At 41.4% G+C, this 21293-nt stretch overlaps 1 protein-coding gene and 1 non-coding gene across 2 annotated transcripts in view; one reads left to right on the forward strand and one right to left on the reverse strand.

Moving 5' to 3' along the window:
- Nucleotides 1–16233, forward strand: part of LOC135081381 (E3 ubiquitin-protein ligase UBR2) — a 62844-nt gene extending 46611 nt beyond the window's left edge. The window contains exons 20-32 of the mRNA XM_063976101.1: nt 299–474; nt 1343–1434; nt 2021–2148; nt 3165–3281; nt 4498–4730; nt 5381–5630; nt 6622–6657; nt 7951–8133; nt 8184–8276; nt 8454–8564; nt 9222–10214; nt 10940–11116; nt 12690–16233. Of these exons, the coding sequence (XP_063832171.1) occupies nt 299–474; nt 1343–1434; nt 2021–2148; nt 3165–3281; nt 4498–4730; nt 5381–5630; nt 6622–6657; nt 7951–8133; nt 8184–8276; nt 8454–8564; nt 9222–10214; nt 10940–11116; nt 12690–12836 (2736 nt within the window). The 3' untranslated portion in view covers nt 12837–16233. The remainder of the gene's footprint in view (nt 1–298; nt 475–1342; nt 1435–2020; nt 2149–3164; nt 3282–4497; nt 4731–5380; nt 5631–6621; nt 6658–7950; nt 8134–8183; nt 8277–8453; nt 8565–9221; nt 10215–10939; nt 11117–12689) is intronic.
- Nucleotides 16234–16486: 253 nt separating this feature from the next.
- Trnaw-cca (transfer RNA tryptophan (anticodon CCA)) lies at nt 16487–16558 on the reverse strand. Its single transcript has one exon. It is a non-coding gene; the product is annotated as a tRNA-Trp (tRNA).
- Between the last annotated feature and the right edge of the window lie 4735 nt (nt 16559–21293).

Genomic DNA, 21293 nt, shown 5'->3' on the forward strand with positions numbered 1-21293 from the left:
TTATTAATTAAAACAATATGATCAATGAATGTTATGAAGAAAAAAGATCTGAAACTAAAAATTATGTATTTTAAATGGTTCTTGGTAGTAACAGTATGGATAAAAAAATTATGATTACTAACTGTTATGAGCTCCGATGGTAGTAATAAAAATGTATGAATAAAAAAAGTATGAAAAATAAAATTATGAAGAGAGATTATTATGAACACAAATCGGTAGTAAGACAAAGAATAGGATTTAGAATTTTATGTGAGCCAATATAGAACCTAAAATTAACTATCTCCTTCTCTCACCTCAGGCTCTCCACCTCATCGGTTACGCATTACGCGACGAAGAGAGCGGCCATTACGAGTTCCTAGCATTCGCGGAGAGCGCGGCCCGATGCGGCCTGGTGGCTCTCCTCCAGCGATTAGCGGCTTCCCCACGCGTGGACGCCCACAAGCAGCTGGCCAAATGGGTTCTAGCTAAAATGAGGTGAGTCATTTAGCAGTTAGTAGATCTTGAGACGTAAGACCGACTCATAGAGACTTGAGCGGCCATTACGAGTTCCTAGCATTCGCGGAGAGCGCGGCCCGATGCGGCCTGGTGGCTCTCCTCCAGCGATTAGCGGCTTCCCCACGCGTGGACGCCCACAAGCAGCTGGCCAAATGGGTCTTAGCCAAGATGAGGTGAGTTATTTAGCAGTTAGTAGATGTGAGACATAACACCGACTCATAGAGACTTGAGCGATCATTACGAGTTCCTAGCATTTGCGGAGAGCGCGGCGCGTTGCGGCTTAGTGGCTCTCCTGCAACGATTAGCGGCTTCCCCACGCGTGGACGCCCACAAGCAGCTGGCCAAATGGGTCTTAGCCAAGATGAGGTGAGTTATTTATCAGTTAGTAGGTTGAGACAACACCGATTCCATAGAGACTTGGTGCGAAGCAAAGTGGAGGGTACCTTCAAGGAGAAGGGTAGGCCTAGGATGCGCGCCACGAATACTTGAAACATTATATCAATTTTGCACGATAATCCCATACGTTTGTCGTCTAAAATCGTCGATAAGATTTCATCATGGCGCGCCTCCTAGCCGGGCTGGTCACGCGGGTGTAACCCAAGGGAAATATGGCGAGCAACATTCGTCCACAACAAATCACACACACACCATGACCGCTCTGTCAAGAGTGTAACGACTGAAAAGAAGTTTCCCCAGAACAAACTTGGCTTTCACTAATTTTATTGACCTTATTGGTATAACCCACAACAGGCTCTCAGGAGTTGAAGCTCGAAAAGTTCCACGAATTCTCTAACACAAAGTGGATGACAAAGCTACAAATACCTTACAAAATATGTATTGTCACCAGATCGCTGCTGGGCACGACTGACGAACACATCGGCGATGGCGAGAGCATGGACGCCGACCAGGAGGAGAAGCCCGCCTCGACCGAGGCTGCAGGTAACGACACATCCAACAGGCTCGCTAGAGATAATTGCATTTAAAATAATACCATACCTACCACCTCTGTAACATTATTAAGTAGTGAGATTGTCACCTTTTAGGCCTGCGGGGTTACTCCGAAAAACTTTGTCTGAAGTTTCGAATGTTGCCATCTCTCTCACGCAAAGCAATATGCCAGCATGAGCAACAGTGACAAATAGACCCGAAACTGCGTAAACAGCGTTTTGGATTAGCCCTATTGGTTCAGACATCCACGATAACCGCGCCGTTTCTGGGCGCTTCTAATTGGCGAGACACTGAAGTGGTAACCGTGCGACTGCGACTACGGTTTGATTTACATCAAAAGGAACAAGAAAAAAATGATGTAAATGCCCAAAAACTGCACGATTATCGCTATGTCTGGACAAGGACTTAGGCCGCTGCCTCGAAATTTGCGGGCAGCGTGGCGGCGGCGGCACGTGTCAAATTGATAACTGCTTTAGAAGATTATTGAAAAAAAATCCTTTTGACGGCACATTACATTAAAAAATATAGTAGTGTAAACAACCCTTTTCACAAACAACTACATAAATCTATGTTTTAGATGCGGAGAAGGCCCGTCGCGCGAAGCTAGCGGCCGAACGGCGCGCAAAACTGATGGCGCAGATGAAGGCTCAGATGAACAACTTCATCACCAACAACGCGACGCTCTTCGAGGAGACCGTCACTGAGGTTGGTTCATTTTCAACTTTGTGGGCTTTGGAATAGGGCTGCTTTCAAGAAAACACTCTAGAGGTGACCGTCACTGAGGTTGGTGCGATTTTCGACTTTGTGTGGTATGGAATTGTGTTGCTTTCACAGAAAACATGCTCTTCGAGGATACCGATTCGAGATTCGAAGAACTCGTTTATTAATTTGATCCTCGACGTCTGCTGGAGTATTCTGGTTTACAACTCATATAATTCATGGATAGATTGCTTAGGCTGAGGCCAAAAGAGCATAATTTACGACGCGTTTTTTGAGTCTACACAAAAGTTCTGTATAAACTTCATAACGACGTAAAATGTGTTGGAACTTGAACGTTTATTGCGCTACGGAATTCACGCTCGTTTGGCGTCAGCCTTAGGTCTCTTGTACACTGTAAGTTTTAACCGTACGGCTAAAACGCCGTGGCATTTGCCGCCATTTGTGTCAACAAGCTCTCATAGTGATCTATATAAAACGGGCCACCGTGCCTGCGTACGGCGAATTAACCGTAGATTTTCACGGCGAAAAAACGTGTGTACAAAACAAAAGGCTCTTATAGAGTGTTTTGTGAAATATTTCAACAAATTACTATTAACTTTAAAACAGTGTAAATTTATTACCATATTTAACAAAATACCACACAACCTTATCGAATTGCCAATAAACAAAATTAAGATACAAAAATACACTTATGTCCAAAGGGTACTACAAGGTTTGAGACTATATTGATGACAAGGATGCGTGGTCAGTTCAGTCTGCACATATTTGATGTACTTGAATTTGGTTATTCTTACCGTTAGATAATTACTGGCAACTAGTGGCTACTGAGTTTGTTCCGGCGTTTCTTCTCAGCACTTGCCATATGTTTGTCTCGAAGCGCTGGTAGGTAGGGCCCAAAATATACGGAGACATGTAAAGTGTCTTTTTTTTATTTACTATATTTTGACGTTCATAAGTGCCACCAGTGGTCTGATTTTGATTTTTTTTACTGTTTTGTCCAGGTGCCTCCAGAGAACCAGGAGCAAGAACTACGCTCGTTATACTGCGGTTCAGCGCTGGGCGTGTGGGGCGGCGGCGTGCCTGACGCGCCGCGCGTCTGCATCATGTGCCAGGAGGAGGTGAGCCATCATGTCAGGGCGTTTAGTCTCCACTGCTTAATTCAATACAACATACATCTGTTTCCGCAATTTATTACACCGATCTAGTCGCGACAAGGAACAATTCCCGTGCTTTTAAGCGATTTTGTATCAAATATTATTGGCAGGTAGCTAATTACTCATAAGATAGGCCTCCTTAATTGATATTTATTGTCCGTGGTATATATCTTTTCTTAAAGGTTTGTTTGTCACCTATCATCCGCTTTGCAATGGAGGGAAATCGAACCTTAATTTCGAACTCGTCCTATGTGCTTCTGATTAATTTCGTTGCGGGTCCAATGACAGTTAAACTTTTCCCCGGGACAAACTTGACCTTCACTGGTTGGGTTGTTATTGGTGGTCAAGCTGTAGATCCTGGCTACACAGGAGTTTCAGCGGTAGGAAGTAGAGGTGGGGATAGTCCTGTAATCTCGGGAAGAAGAGGTTACTATTCTATGTGCCAAGTGATATTATTTTGACAGTTAAATGTAATATTTGCTGAGCGATGCTTGCTTTGGGCTCTGAATATGCGCCAGGAAATATTATGACGGGGACGAGTCAGCACTAACAGCATATTCACATAGCAGCTGCATGCCCTTCCCCGCTACACTACCCGCTGACATTTTGATACCTCGGACTATTGTGTTTTATCATCATCATCATTTTAGCTGATCGTAGGCTTCCCCCAATGATTTCCATAATGACCGGCTGGTAGCGGCCTGTAACCAGCGCCTTCCTGCTACCATTATGAGGTCGTTGATCCACCTTGTGGGTGGACGTCCCACACTGCGCTTTTCGGTATGTAGCCTTTATTCCAGAACCTGGGTGCCCTATCGGTCGTCAATTCTGCGTACTATGTGTCCTGCTTATTGCCACTTCAACTTGCTAATCCGTCGGGCTATGTCAGCGGCTTTGGTTCGTTTAAGGATCTCGTCATTCATATTAAAATATAAACATACGGGTCTTAACTCGACGTTTGTGAATGAGTTACATTATGTACTCATTCATAAACGTCGCGTTAAGACCCGTGTCTTTCTATATTAGTTGAAATGGAACGTGAAAGTTTAAAATCTCCTCACTTCTGATTTGATCTCGTAAAGAAACACCGAGCATAGCTAAAGCACGCTGTGCAACTTTGAGTTTTACCATTTCTATTATATTTGTGGATAAGCCTTACCATTCCTAACATTGTCCCCAGGCGCGCGTAGAAGCAACAGCCGCGCCACTAGTCCTAGTAGCCTTCGTGCAACACTCCTCCGTATTAAACCGCGCGCGCGTCGGCTCGGACGGACGGCGGCCGGGCGCGTGGCGTGCAGCGCACTTACCTGCTGGCTTGGGCGCGCAACCGCACGTGTCGTCGTGCGGGCACGCGCTGCACGCGCGCTGCTGGCGGAAGTATTTGGATAACGTGCTGGATAAGGAGAACCGACGGTGAGTAAAAACAAAATTTTACTATTAGTCCAGTTAGCCCCTCGTACTAAGCTAAATATGCTTGTATCACGAGTGAGCTCACCACAATAATCGAGCGGCGGCGGTAACCGAACCCGCATTTCCCGGATCACAAGTCAGCCAGTCTGAGCCCTTCACCGTTCGGCTATCGTGGACTCTCTTTAAACTAAATTGTTGGTGTGTCAGCTACTAAATCACTCGACTAGTGCGAAAAAGGCTTTAAGATCTGATCTGCCAGTATACTGACAGACCACATACGCCTCGGTTATATTTTTGTCTTCGTATCAGTCAAATGACATCTACGGCTGGAGAAAGACGTACTTCCACAACGACCAGACTTGCGCTATCCGCATCCAGGTGATTCCGCTCGACCGTTACTAGTTGCATGGTCCTTGGTACAGATCTCCCCATTTCAATCATTTACAAAAACTCCGATCGCTCTTTGGGTGACCTTGAGCCTTCTTTTGAGGCCCATATTTAGTGACCAAAAATATTAGTTTCTATTGGCACGGACTATAGCTGCAGTCACATCGATATCTCAGTAGATATCGATACAACAATAATTTGTAATTACTGTTGAAACATCATAAAATCACCTTACAACAAAACAGTAACTCATAATCTCTCCACAGACCATACCGCCTCCGCCAGCCGGCCGCTTTCGACGTCGAAAAGAAGGAATACCTTTGCCCTCTCTGCGAACGACTTTGCAATACGGCGTTACCGATTCTGCCGGCGCCGGCGCATCCCGCCGGAACGCCGCCGCCGGTTACTGAGGAGGCGTATGCCATCGCCTCCGGACTTATTCTCTCACTACGTCACCAGGTGGCGCTTAGTCCCGCACACGTCTGCACTGAGATGTGCGAGGAATTGCACAAACAGGTCAGTTAGATTTTTTTTTGCAAATATAAGTTTTTAAAAGCACTTTTACACGTCCCAGTATCAAAGTAAATACAAATGAGTAGGTCATCTTCATAGAAACGCACCGAGCGCGGTTTGTATGCGAGCGCGCGCCAATACGTATGCGGCGCGCACGCACACACTGACAAAATTCAGCACCTCACCGCTAATCCACGCAAATGACCTACTCATTTGTATTTACTCTGCCAGTATTAACCCTGCCACTGCTTCGGGACAATAAATGGGCCAGTGCTGCGAAGAAGCAGCGCAAGAAACTCAGTCACTATTGACAGCCTCCTTTTCAAAGGTTTTACTTAGATGTATTTTTTTAACATCAGGGGTGCTACTCCAAAACGCTGCTTACGTAGTTTCGGATCTATCTGTGACCGTCGCTTATGGCATCTCGCTTTGTGCGAGAGGGATGGCAACATACGAAACTTCGGATGACGTTTTTCAGAGTAACCCCGCTGTTGTATACTCATCAGCTTTCATTACGTGGATCTCTCCTCGCCAGATAGACATGGCTTACTCACTAATAAAATCAAGCGACATCCTTGTGACTTGGGTTGGATCAGCACCATCAATAGTGCACTGGCACTGATTGCCTTAAACTTTTCATAGTCACTGAGCACTTAACATTTCATTTTTAGTGAAGAAAAAACTGAGCACCTAACATTTCATTTTAGTAAAAAAAAAAAACAGGGGGTTTTGAATGCTACTGCTTCCTTTCAATAGAAGTTGTTAAATATTGACACATTATTCCAATGACTCTAACTGCATTATTATCATGTCTGCTTTAATAATACACTCCACTGAACCCAGCCCTGTTTTATTCTTCAATACATAACAATACATTATTAACATTGCTACGTGGAAATGTTGTAGCCACCGTATTATGCACTAACCTACCTTATTTCTCGAACGACTCTGTTTTAACCAATTTTTGAGAATAACACATTTCTCTTTTCTACAGCTAACATTAAAAAATTACGATGGCGATATAGCCTTTGTAAGTACTAAATCAATTGTTAAAACTAAATATTGTGGCTTTGCATGTGTTATGCTGCAATAATGATTTATAGAAATTGATATTTCGCTTCTTCTACTATTAAATAAATTGGTGTTCTAGTTTTAATCTTTTAGGAATGAGTGACATACCTATTCAATTTTGATATAGTTAATTTTGTCGAAATGCTTATTAAATTAAATAAAATTGTCCTTGTAGATGCAAATATGCTGATAATATGACTACAGACGCTTGTGATGTTTTAAATACCTTGCTGAAATTACATTATGCTTCATTTGTTGTCACGAAATCTTTGGTCTAGTAACTGTTTTTGAGATAACGCATTCAATGTATTTAGCGTAGCGCACATAGTGCGACGCTTTTTATTCGTCAAGTATGTTGCCCTATTCTTACTATTTATAGTCGTCAGTATAAAGAGGTGACAACAATCAAATGGTGTCGGAGTCGGACAGCCGATTCTGGACTTGCCGAGGATTGGTAGTTAGAACCCCGTTGCCGCTAGACTATTGTGGTGAACCCGCATTATACACCACTAAATTTTTATCACCGAAAATGTTTTACAGGTTATGTAGAAACGTGAAAAATTTAAAGCAAAAGAAAAAGAAATGGTTTCATAAAGTTATTTTTTTTATTTAATTTTCTTTAGTCCGTATTTTACGCGTCACAGCTTTGTCACTCCGCTGCTCGCTAGAGTAGTCGTACGCGCTCGCACGTTGCCTCGATCTGTCCATCTCGCTCACGCCTCGACCACGCTTCCAGTGTTATTATTACATACTTAGCTAACTTGGAACATTTTGAATTGTAATAAGTGTTACATTATCGTACGTAAATAGTGCTAGCGACGCGTGTGTCCATAAATTACCAATTTTAGGAGGAATTTTTGAGTCACTTTATTTAACTTCTTTTTTTGCAAAAATGGGATCAGTATCAATAACTCATTACCCAGAATTTTTTTTTCGGTGATAAAAATTTAGTGGTGTATTAAGCGTAACTCGAGGTGTTAATGCCGGTTGCAGAACAAGAGATAAGTTAATGAATGCTGCTGACATGTAGCGGAGTTCTGGGCTGACACTATGTAGGTTTGTTGTCGACACGATAGGAAGAAGCTTAGCTAAGTCAGTTTAGCTTAGCTCGCATAGCTGATGCTGCAGCGTAGTTTTCCATAGTTGCGTGTCTGCGGTCTATACAAACACTCGACTTGCAACCAGCATAATGGGACTTAGTTTGTGCATTTGTTAAAAAAATGTTCTAACACCAAGTTTAAACCTCTTCCAGGCGCGAGCTCGAAGCGTGGGAGCGATGTCTTCAGACATGGAGGAGGAGGCTTCAGATGAATCGGAGGTATACGTGTCGACTCACGCGGAGAACCTCCTCGCGCCCGCCTTCAGGGCGCTCTTTGAAGACGAGGTGCCGGTGTACCATGACCAGACCAAGTCGCTGATCGAGAGCTTTTGCAGTGTGAGTATTTGAAATGGTTATAAAAGGCAAATAGGTGAAAGCTTTTATAGATTCTCCTCGCGCTAACCTTCAGGGCGCTCTTTGAAGACGAGGTGCCGGTGTACCACGACCAGACCAAGTCGCTGATCGAGAGCTTCTGCAGTGTGAGTATTTGAAATGGTTATAAAAGGCAAATAGGTGAAAGCTTTTATAGATTCTCCTCGCGCTAACCTTCAGGGCGCTCTTTGAAGACGAGGTGCCGGTGTACCATGACCAGACCAAGTCGCTGATCGAGAGCTTCTGCAGTGTGAGTATTAGGAAATAGTTATAAAGGCAAATAGATGAAAGCTTTTATAGAGAACCTCCTCGCGCCCGCCTTCAGGGCGCTCTTTGAAGACGAGGTGCCGGTGTACCATGACCAGACCAAGTCGCTGATCGAGAGCTTCTGCAGTGTGAGTATTTGAAATGGTTATAAAAGGCAAATAGGTGAAAGCTTTTATAGAATCTCCTCGCGCTAACCTTCAGAGCGCTCTTTGAGGATAAAGTACCGGTGTACCATGACCAGACCAAGTCGCTGATCGAGAGCTTCTGCAGTGTATTTGAAATGGTTATAAAAGGCAAATAGGTGAAAGTTTTTATAGAGATTATTTTCGCGCTAGCCTTCAGAGCGCTCTTTGAGGATGAAGTACCGGTGTACCATGACCAGACCAAGTCGCTGATCGAAGTTTCTGCAGTGTGAGTATTGGAAATTTCTATAAATGGGCTTTTGAAAAGCGCTTTTAAACTGGATATTTTTTTTACCGTCTCGATATTTTTACAAGATATTTTACCCATGAATATAAATAACTTTTAGTATGGGACTAACTCTCAAATAAATCTCACCTCAACAAAAAAATCTGTTGTTTTGTACATTTTGGTCCACCTTTATTGAAGTTTTCTGTTATACAGCAGATTTTTTTTGTGATTTTAAAGTTGTTGTGCACTTCCACTATTTTGGAATAAAAATATTTTCTAGTGTTTTACTAAATGAAAATCCATCAGTATTTTTGTGCGTTTTTGTTTCATCGAATTGAATCAACACGCTATACTTTTATGTATACCCTTCGCAGATCCTGCCGCCCATATGCGGGTTAACAGAATCAGGCGGGATGACGTCCCTCGCCGCGTTGTACCGCGCCACCGCCTACAGCGTGCTCAGCTGCTGCGCCGTGCTGCGTGCCGAGCATCGCCCGCTACTCGGCGAGCTACCAGCAAGACACCGCGACGCATTGCACGTGCTAATAAGGCTCGCAGCCGCCGCGCCCGCTGCCTGGCCCAGCCCGAGGCACCTGGCCCACCACGCGCTATGCTCGCTGCACGCGCTTGAGCATACCTCACCGTTAGCCCATGAACCCTTCGGCACTTTAGTTGCGGTTGTATTAACCATACCTGCACTGTTCTGCAAGCCAGCTGGACCAGCCAGACCGACAAATCTCGCACGAATGCTGACTATACAGGCGTTCAGAGCGCTGCTAATGCGCTGTCTTCTTATCATGGACTTCAGTAACTGCCGAAGCGAACCCATGGAGGGCCAGGAAGACTTCGAAAGACCAGACGATTTGATCAACTTAGTACCATTACTAGGCGAACTCCGCCAAGGAAACATCGACGAGAATCTTAATCCAACCGAAGTGTGGGATATGATCAAGAACCAGTGCCTCGGCTTTCTTCGCTGCTGCTGCCTGTTCTTCCACTTTTTAAGTGACGTAATGCCGCCTACAGAGCTGACCGTAGTCGGCGGGGATACTTGGGAAACCATGTGTGGATATCTAGACCTGCCTATGACGTTCAGGGAGCTTTTAGACGCTCCTCTAGCTAGGAAGAAGATGCGGGAATGGCTAGGGCTAACCACAGAATGGCCGCCAATGAGTGTGCTCTTAGAACCTGCGGAGCCGCCTCGTTTAGTGCCGTTGCCTGAAGATTTCTCGGAGCTAATGAATATTGTGTCTGAGTTCTCGTGTCCTAACTCTGAACGCGAGGATAGCAAGTACCCGACTATGTGCCTCGTGTGCAGCAAGATATTATGCTCGCAGAGCTACTGCTGTCAAACGGAAATTAGGAAGGTGAGAATCTTTTAAAAAAATGTATCTGTTTAATTTTCATGCAGGGAGGGGTTGTGTTGGGCTCTACTACCAGGCCTTTTTTATGCAGTACAAGGCTAGGTAATTGATCTAATGTTAAGTGAGGTGCAATCTAGGGTGGTATAGTCAGCGTCAAATAGTACGTGCCATCCAAAGTAGCCAAAAGTTGACAATTCCTAACCGACAAAAACCGCTGACTGTACATATCTGCCCAGTGAATTCCTATTCACTCTTGTCTTAAAGAGACCCGGATTATAGTGTTTGGTAAAGGCAACAGGGCCGCCTATCCTGTTTAGTTTCTAAAATCTGATGATGATGATACCTTCTGTAGTGCTGTGAAACTTGTTTATCGCAAGCACTCACTGTCGCAGGTGAATCGGGCCTTAGATGACAAGTAAAAATTAAAAAAAAAACTGTGTTTTAGAATCGCGATGACCGCTCGCTGATCATCAAAATGTATGTAATTAAAGGGAACGTTCCTGAGTGACGCTGATCGCTCGGCGCCGACGCACCATACATTTCGGCTGTCAGCGCTGACGGTCAGCGTGCGTCAGCGTGATTCTATAACCATCCTTAATGACATTTTTTACGCAGTCACTAGTGAAAACTGAAGACTAAGCCCTCAGCTTTGGTCACTTGTGATCGAAGGCACGATCCACCTGGGATATGCCCTCTGATTGAAGCTAATATTGTTTTTCTTGTCGCAGGGCCGCAGCGGCGGCACGGAGCACGTGGGCGCGGGCGTGGCTCATGCGTTATCCTGCGGCGCCGGAGCGGGAGTCTTCCTGCGCGTGCGGGACTGTGAGCTCATGCTGTTAGCGGCGCCCGCGCGCGGCGCCATGCTGCCCGCGCCCTACCTCGACTCCTACGGCGAGACCGACCAGGTGAGCCACGACTGCTGCCCGCGCCCTACCTCGACTCCTACGGCGAGACCGACCAGGTGAGCCACGACTGCTGCCCGCGCCCTACCTCGACTCCTACGGCGAGACCGACCAGGTGAGCCACGACTGCTGCCCGCGCCCTACCTCGACTCCTACGGCGAGACCGACCAGGTGAGCCACGACTGCTGCCCGCGCCCTACCTCGACTCCTACGGCGAGACCGACCAGGTGAGCCACGACTGCTGCCCGCGCCCTACCTCGACTCCTACGGCGAGACCGACCAGGTGAGCCACGACTGCTGCCCGCGCCCTACCTCGACTCCTACGGCGAGACCGACCAGGTGAGCCACGACTGCTGCCCGCGCCCTACCTCGACTCCTACGGCGAGACCGACCAGGTGAGCCACGACTGCTGCCCGCGCCCTACCTCGACTCCTACGGCGAGACCGACCAGGTGAGCCACGACTGCTGCCCGCGCCCTACCTCGACTCCTACGGCGAGACCGACCAGGTGAGCCACGACTGCTGCCCGCGCCCTACCTCGACTCCTACGGCGAGACCGACCAGGTGAGCCACGACTGCTGCCCGCGCCCTACCTCGACTCCTACGGCGAGACCGACCAGGTGAGCCACGACTGCTGCCCGCGCCCTACCTCGACTCCTACGGCGAGACCGACCAGGTGAGCCACGACTGCTGCCCGCGCCCTACCTCGACTCCTACGGCGAGACCGACCAGGTGAGCTGACGATAATGTCTTCCCAACTTGGTTCGTTTCAGCCAAATGATTACGGCGAGACCGACCAGGTTAGCTGTCTAAAGTCCGGTCGCCGAGCAGATACAATTTCGTCCAATGACCCATCCTTTTTCTTGTCGGGACTGTGCGACGGGCGGTCGCAGTGAGTGTGCGAATGCGACAGCAATATAATTACGCGTGACCGTGAGCGATGATAAGGATGGGTGCTTGGGGTCATTGAACGAAATTCTATGTTTTCGACAACCGGACTTTACTAATGCCTCCCCCACTTCATTCGGTTTAGCCAAATAACGTCCACTGCTGGATAAAGGCCTCGCCTCCCCCAAGGACTTCCATAACGATAACGATCGGTCCTAAGTTGCTCTGCCCCCTTACTTGATCGAATAAACGCTGCGTAGGTATTGGTCTCTAAGGACGATAGCCATAGCTCATGCAGTATGATATCCCACAGCGTTTGTATAGCAAGTTTGTACACAGCAGTTTGAGGACAGCCAGCCAGTCCATCTGTGGTTCACGATTCTTCTGATCATCACTTTTCATCAGATGAGGTGATGTACTTCGATTCGTGACACCCAAAGTGTCCAAAAAGTTGTCAACACAACCTTTTTCCAAAGACATGTTGCTAACTTTTTGGCTACTTTAGGTGTCACAAACTATTTGACGTGTATTACGTCCGATCCGACTCCATCAAATTGATCCTAATAGATTAAAAAAAAAATCTAGTGCAAGGACTACGCTTCGCTACGTCAAATCAAATCAAATAATTTATTTGCAGAACAAAATGTTTTTCAATTAATCAACAAATTTTAATCTATGTCCCTTTACAGGGCCTCCGCCGCGGCAACCCGTTGCACCTATGCCCGGAGCGCTACGAACAGCTCCGGATGACGTGGCTCTCTCACGGCGTGCACGAGCGCATAGCACGCGCTCTCGACTCCAACATGCTCGTCACCGCGCCCTGGCAGAACATGTGATTGCCCGCGCGCACAGGGCCTCACAGGCTACGAGACCATACACAAGATCACCATAGACAAAACCACCATAGACGTCACGACCGACATCGACAAGATCACCATAGACGTCACGACCGACATAGACAAGATTACCACAGACATCATAGACGGCATCACCGCATAAGGCAGCGGAACAGAGAACTGGCTCAACTACTACATCGGCAACAGGATTACCATAGACAATATTACTATGATCGACATTACATAGGACACAATAGACACCAATATCACCATGATAGAAATAGACGGAATCGCCGTGATCGACGAGACAACCATAGACAAACGCAGCAGCCCATAGACAACGCAACGCCAGTTATTGTTTATTCTGTGGCGTTATATTTGATAGGCCCAAACGGACAGTAAAAAATGGTCCCTGACCTAGCGACCTGAGTACGTACCTGGTAAACGAGGTTTTTAGATCAGTTGAATTTTTCAATTCTTACCTTACCCTAAATAAAAGCATTGTCCGTCACTGTAATGCACGACCTTGTAGACATTATTTAAAATCCTTTAAACTTCTAAACCAATATTATAATAAAAGTTTATTAAATAATAGTGATAGTAGATCTTTTTGCCTTCCATGATGTACTGCTGTTAAAAGTGTCCACAAATGCCCACAATGTAATCGATAAAATAATATCAGCATCAGTCTCTCTTACCGATTCAATCATCGACAGAGGCATTTTATTTGAAATATCACATTAGCTATTTCAAGTTGTAGATTAAACTAAAAATTATTTATAAAATACTTGCACTCATAGTGTTACTCGTTAATAAAAACTAACAGTATTCGAGAAGATTTATGTTTAGAAAATTACGTGCAATGTTTAATTAATAATAATTTCCAATTAAAGCTAATGATTGTATAAATTGAAGTTTTGAAAATGTGATTCAGTCAGAGAAATTATTCATAAATTCAGGAAAATACTTGCAATATTTTCGTAAATATTATTTGTATTTTCATATTATTTATTTATGGTCATATCATTCGTGGAAAAATATTTTGTAATGATTTATTGTATTTGCTAAAATGCAAACTGATTTTACCGAGTATGCAATCGGTAATAGAACGTCTACGTTTTCAGTCTTGCCAATTAGAATACGTTGTTTTAGGAAATAAAAATAAAAGATTGAACTACAATAAGTGTTTCCAATTTTTATCGATAGAATTTTTTATTAACATTAACCTTCTTATCCAAATAAAGCTCTTTAATCTATTTTGTATTCATATAATGTCTAATTTTATATCTCTATCCATACTATAAACTGTTCTTAGTTCAGATACACAGCATGTTATATCTGAAATACCTATTATTGATCTTTAAAAATATTCAATTAACTTAATATTCTGTCGATGTCTCCACGCCCCACGTAGTGACCATTGGTATTACCTTGCGAACTAAAGTAAACGTAAATAATTCCCAATAAAGTCTATTTTCGTCCAAAGAAGATTAACTACTACAGTCTGTGCTCGTTTCGTAACTCAATAAAATTTTATTCGCAATGAATATTTTTTGTAATAAAAGGAAGCCTTCTTTGGAAGAAAATCAACAAGCTGTGTCTTTAAAAATATTCTTAAATAGTTAAAAATTGGTGTTTTAGTAAATTGATGTGTCCTTATAATATTGATTCGATGTTGAATGTCTCATGATTAATGATAGTTTTACTCGTATTTGTTAATAAATTGATAATGACTATTTAAATGGAGAAAATTTTAAAAGCTATGTATGTGTAGAGAAATACAGGTACATTCTCGATCTAACTAGATTTTATGCTAATCTGGTGTTTATCTTTGAATAAATAAGAGCCCTAGAAAACGCGGGCGAATGTTGATTAATGTCAACTAATTTACTTGTTCGTTAACGGAGAACGTGACTCTGCTGTATTGCACAAAAGGAGCAGCTAATGATTTTGTAGTTATTTTTATTGTTAGATTAAGGTTTGAACGCTAAATCCATAGGTAAATAAATAGTTCTAAAAATCCCATTAATTTGGATACAAAATTAACCAATTCGTTTAATAATTTTGTATTTTTCAGTACCTATTTAGTTAGTGTTGTGAGTACTAAGCACTACCCAGGTATCGTTTTTACTGTTTAGATTAATTTAACAACTAAATAGAGTGATTATTTACTAGTTTACTAGATAGAACTTTTTTCTGTTAATTGATTATTATTACATACTTCTTGTGTGGTTAAGAAAGCAAATAGGAGTGAAAAATAATATGACACATCACGTTTTCTCTTCATACAAAGCAATTATAATGAAAAATAAACTGCCTAGCCTATATTTATCGAAGTAGATATCGAACAGAACTAAAGAACATTGGTTTGACTTATATAAATATAAATCTGAACGAAGAGAAAATGTGTTGACGTAATTTTTGCACCTTGAGGGTAGCATGGAGTCCGCAGGGAATGGCTGTGTTATAACTCAATGCTGTTGAAGTAAGGTTGGACCGACGACTACCATATATTCACCTGCCACGAGTTAGCCTAGTTTAGTGTAGTTAGCCTGTTGAGCTTAGCTAAATATTTTGTTCTAATTGTTTGTTTCGTGCAATCTCTAAGTAACATTTTATTTTAATCTTTCTATTGTGTGTTGTATGTTCTTTTTTCTAGTAGCTTATGATTACGATGGATCTAAATGTAAGTAATTATAAAAACGCTTCGTTTATCCGTTTCTTTCACTATAAATCTTGTATTTTTGATGAATTATAGATTTAGCATCTAATAAATGTTTTCTATAAAATATTAACGTTAAGCTTTTGGAAATCACATTACACATTTGATGTATGATTTATTTTGTCTGTCTTGAAACAGGGAAGATTTATAATATATTATGAACTAAAATTTATTAAAACCAAATAATATAGTATATACCAAATCTCTACTTTTATTAGTTAAATAACTGAACTGATTTGCCACACGATTTTGAAGTCTAGCGCACCGTAATAGTGTTATCGTCAGTTTGTAGACATCTAGACAGCCTTGCCACTTGCAATTGTATATAATTATGTATACGCTATAGGTTAGTGCTAGAATTAACAATGAGCGTGCCGCTTGCTCTTACGCCTTAAGAAGAGAAAGCCAGACATATTGTTTTTAGTCGGTGTATGACCCTATGGAAAGTTGGTTTGGAAAGTATAACACGTATGATAAATTTAAAATCAGTGTAAAATGTGAATTTAAAAGTATTATATTGTATTGTGGAATCCATTTCGGATGTTTATCTATTACATGTGTAGTTTTATGGGCGTTTCCATTGTGTCCCGACTTCCTAGGTTGTATTACCCGCTAGCAATCCGCCGGTGTCGAAATCAATGATATTATTATAACTAAATAAAAATAATAAATTTACATGTGCTGTTTTCATTATTTTTTATTAATTAATTTTGTCCTTTTATATAAAAGTAAATACTACATTATTCATTTTCACTTTCATTTATAAGCTAATTTATGAAATGTCCTGAGATAAATAAATACTGAATAGGTTACACAACACACTTATAAATACAAATATACAGAAGCTGCAATTATCATTGTAGGTATATTATCTTGTAGAATCAAAAGTTGCTTCAAGTAAATTCAAAAAAATTTAAAAAATAATATTTGACCCCGACGTGATTTGAACACGCAACCTTCTGATCTGGAGTCAGACGCGCTACCGTTGCGCCACGGAGTCGGTTGTGAGTCGCGTCGAAAATACAAATCGCTACGCAGTGTGTCTACCTACACATAAAAGCGGCAGGAACACTAGGGTGGAGTGTACTCAATGGGAAATAAGGGAGGGGCAATCTTGTCCCGCAACCTCTATTCATTGTCCCTTTTACAAAATCATTGAACTACTTATAGAGTCATTCATGTGATTTTAAGTGGTATTTTTTGTGTAAAAACTGTTTGTGCTGTTTTGCAAAAACTGTTTTTGTAAAAATAACTTTCAAATCCTCTGTTGAAATAAAAAATAAGTCACAAATGTGGTATGTTTCTAGGTCTTTTATAGGTTTTTAGATAAAATATTCATAATTTGTTTACGTCTCAATTTTTTTTCTTTTTTTTGTAGGAAGGCTATAAAAATATAGAGGAAAGTGTGAATAAAAAAGTGTATCTTATATTTTATCTTTTATTACAGTTTAAATATAGTTTTTATATCTCAGAAAAATACAATAAATAGTTGACGACACTAGCAAGATCATGTTCGAGATTTTAAAAAAAAATTTAAACAGTCATAGTTTATAGCGAAAACAGTTTATTTTCTGAACATAAGCCTGATAGATTGTCGTTTTAGTTCTTAGGTCTCTATCTAATCTTAGGTAAATCTCACAGTTATAATAATCTGCTAAAATATTAAATAAAATAAGTATAACAAAAGTTACGATAACAAAATTGTTGTAAATAATACAGTATACAATCTATTAAGTGACAATAAATCTATAAAATTACAAATTAACATAGTTTTAAATATGTAATACACATAGGGTAGTAAGTAGATAATTTTAACGAAATGATAATGTAAATAAGACATCATTACTTGACTTGTGATGAAACTGTAGGCCATGCGCTTAACTCAGTCTGTACCTGAGGTATGGGAGCGGCACGGGAGAAGGGGTTAGTCCCAACGGCCCCGGTGGATTTGCCCCGTCAACGGGGTGGATGGGAAAAAGAAATCAAGTTTCAACCACCCCGGTATTTCACTAAACGTGACGGATGACACAGATCTAAAAGGTTCCACCTCGGTATTAAGGGGTGATTTTGACATATTATGACGCGACAGAGACAGAGCATACAAATCTGTGGGTCTAGACAAAGTGCAAATTATAATCGCAAACCAGTCGAAAAGTGGTCGAAAAGCCCCTTTTTTGTATGGAGTTTTGACGGATTCGATTTTCGATTCGATCAAAAAGTGCGTTTTGTCTAGGGGGGCTAAAGTTTCTGACATTTGACGTAACAAAAGATCCTCAAGTGACGCTCCCATACCTCAGGCACTAACTGAATTCTGCACTAGACTTTAGCTGCCAAACGGAAAATTCGTTAAAAGTATATTTATTTACGTTTCTAGCGTTCTCTACCAAAAATGAGGCTTTTACTCCGTATTGCTAACTTTAATTTCTTTGTAAATTCGGCCTTTATAAGGGACTCAATTCTGAACACTTATTTTCTAGTTCCCGCCAATTCGTACGCGTGGACTATTCAGGCGTCAAATTAATAATGATCATGATCATTTAACATACGTACGTACATAATTCCTAAAAAACTATATTTTGGGATACACTGGTCTAAAATGCGACACTCCGAACTTTTTAATAGACACTTTACAGAAGCACACGTTCTAATTATATCAAATGATTAAATACACAACTAAACAATACTATTGCCATAAATGAACAAGCACATAAACATGATGGTTATTTTTCACTTTATTCTACTTCACCCAGTAGAAAAAATACTGGGTAACTGCAATAGTAGACTTGGAACACTGGTTCTCAACGTAACATCACTTTCCTAACTAAATTAAAGGTTTCTTGGAATCACTAGGGTAATCAACACTGCATGTATGTGTCATAGTCAAAGGTCGATATGCAGTCTCTTCGCGGAATGACTGGTTTATCCTAGGTTTGACCAAGGCCTTCAGGCAAACCCCGAAGTGAATTCTAATTTCGGCCTTTGACTAAGTCAAACCTAGAAGTGCCTTATCTGTTCAGTCAAACGTCGAAACTAAAATAATCTGTATCGGGCTTTGCCTAGTCAATCCTAGAAACGACTGGCAGACTCGGTCAGAAGTAGACAGCAAATAGAAAACCGGCCAAGTGCGAGTCGGATTCGCTCACGAAGGGTTCCGTGCGACTCTGTTCTTATATGGGAGTTTTAATATCGAGTAGAAAACTGCAAAAAGTCACGTTTGCTGTGTAGGAGGGGCTCAAATATTGAAGTATTTTATTGATTTATTTATTTTTAAAGTTAATAAAAAACTAAATCTTTTGAAAATGATTCATGAGTTACGAGCCTGGTGACAGACAACATTTAGCGAAGTCATAGTAATAGGGTCCCGTTTTAACTCTTTATCCTTTAAGCCTTAAATGACCTTCTGTTACCTTAAAGTTTAAGGTAATAGAACCCTAAAAATTTGTAATTTCAAGATCGGTCTAGAAACACTGACAAACAACCGCTGTACCTTCACCTAAAGAACCGACCGTAACGCCTTTGCAATAAATTCGAGATCAGAATGAAGTATAGTTTAGTTTAAAGTCTTATTGAGGTTTGACTAGTCAAACCCCGATTTCATTAAATTGAGTTTCGACGTTTGCCTGACCAAATTAGTTACTCCTAGGTTTGACTAACATTCTTTAGTCAAAAACCGAAATGTTTGGGCTTTGACTAAGACTTCTAGTCAGACCTGAGGATTGACTAGTCAAACCTAGGAGCGCCGGAACTTCGAGGTTTGACTATAACATATGGTTAGGCCTAGAAAATTTAACAATTCATAGTTTTTTGGACCTTAATAAAATGGAATAAGTTACAAACAAATATTTTGTATAGATCGTTTCATCCACGAAGACGCGCCCCACCAATATTTGTTCGAGGGAAGCGCGGGGTGAGGGACTTTTAATCCGAGCAATCCGAGCGTCGTTATTGTAGTGTGCGTGTGCACTCATGGATAATTTAGCGTGTACCGATAACACTCAAACATTAGCGGAAGAATGGTGGGGCGCGTCTTCGTGGATGAAACGATCTATATGGGAGTCGATTAGACTGCCTTGGAAAGACAATGGTTTTAGTTAACCAAATGATGCTTTTGTGGTGTTAATTGCAGAATAAGAGATCTTATCCACAGAACTTCACAATAGTCAACTTTCTTACACATAAAACATAGTCAACTTTTAATACTAGTTATTACTATGTAAGTTTACGTAATATTGAGAATAATAAGAAAAGTACTGCAATGGTTTTGGCACATTTTATACATTTTAAGGATTTTGTAAAGTAGAATATTGGCTATAATTTTATTTCTTCATTCGATTTATAAATGCCAATAACTAGGTACTTTAATAGAGATCAATAATAAACGTAAATAATTTTACAAATATTTTTGTCAGCACATATTACCTATTTTTATGGTTTTTTTTTTCTAGTTAAGTAGGGATGTTTAACAGATTTATTAAACTGTTTTATTTCTTGAAGATTTAATTTAGCTACGAACTAAAAATTACATAATTTAAGCTAAAAAGCTGCACGTGCACATTTTCACTAACACTAGAGGGCGTAGTCGTAGACGGATTTAGTTGCATTGTCTATTGTTTAAATACATTTTTATTGCACTTTTTATAATCAACTTTGGGCCTTCAACTATACCTACTCAACATCAAATAAACCGCACCTTCCGCGACGCGAACTTTAAAGATTTTCTTCTGACACAATCATGGTGCTCCAACAATATTGGTGTTATTTGAAAGCCCAATAAATATCCTTAAAGAAAAACGCATTTAATTTCTTAATAAATGATTAATTATACCATAAATGTGACTTGAAAAAAGACCTCACTTTGGGCTCACTCTGGGATCAATTAGACCAATTTTTATGGTTATAAAACCAAATATGATCTCATGTGTCCTCTTTAACAGATGGATAGCGATTAATTGCAACTTAACAGTTTTATAGCCATAAAAGTTGGCTCATCAAGCGTAACTACCTATTTTTTGATTAGGTGACTCTGGATCCTTCTAAAGACATATTTTTGGGGTAAAAACTTTTCCTTTAATGAAATGAAGTTTAGAACTAGGCTTTTAAATGGTGCCAATATTGGTGGGAAGTGGGGATGCATACGTTTGAAAGTGCTTGTCGCGGGAGGTGCGATTTATTTGATGTCGAGTGTAGTTTACTTTACTACAGCTTCATTGCAAGTAATTTACGACTTTTTGGCAAAAATTATATTGCATCATAGATAAGTCTTCTAACATGTCCGAAAACTCAAATAAATAATTTTTAATGCCTACATTCTATGTTACATTTAAATGCAATTAATAATTGAACATAAAATAGGCCATATTATTTTTTTTTTTCGAAGGACGCGCGTTGTAAGCTAGAATTTAGAGTTTTCTCAGTTTCAACTGCGTAGAAAAGTGAGTACAGAGGGCTTAGTGTGAGTTTGGCGAATTCGCCGCGAATACGCGCGAACACGAGCGTATGTATGACGCGATTAACGCGCGAATTTTCAACTTGCGCGTGTGTCTTGTGGACGCAATGTATTGGCTGCTAGTATCTTTCTTTCTTTCTTTCTTTCTATCTCGCCAACGCGCGTATGATTCTACGCGCGAAGACATTCGCGACGAATTCGCCCTCCTGGATATGGCCTTTACATCAAACGTCGTCACTAGTGAGCGCGTAAAAAAATTACATTTAAATGTATGACGGATTGTACCGCG

The sequence above is a fragment of the Ostrinia nubilalis genome, chromosome 19 (genome assembly GCF_963855985.1).
Source record: "Ostrinia nubilalis chromosome 19, ilOstNubi1.1, whole genome shotgun sequence".
Lineage (NCBI taxonomy): Eukaryota > Metazoa > Arthropoda > Insecta > Lepidoptera > Crambidae > Ostrinia > Ostrinia nubilalis.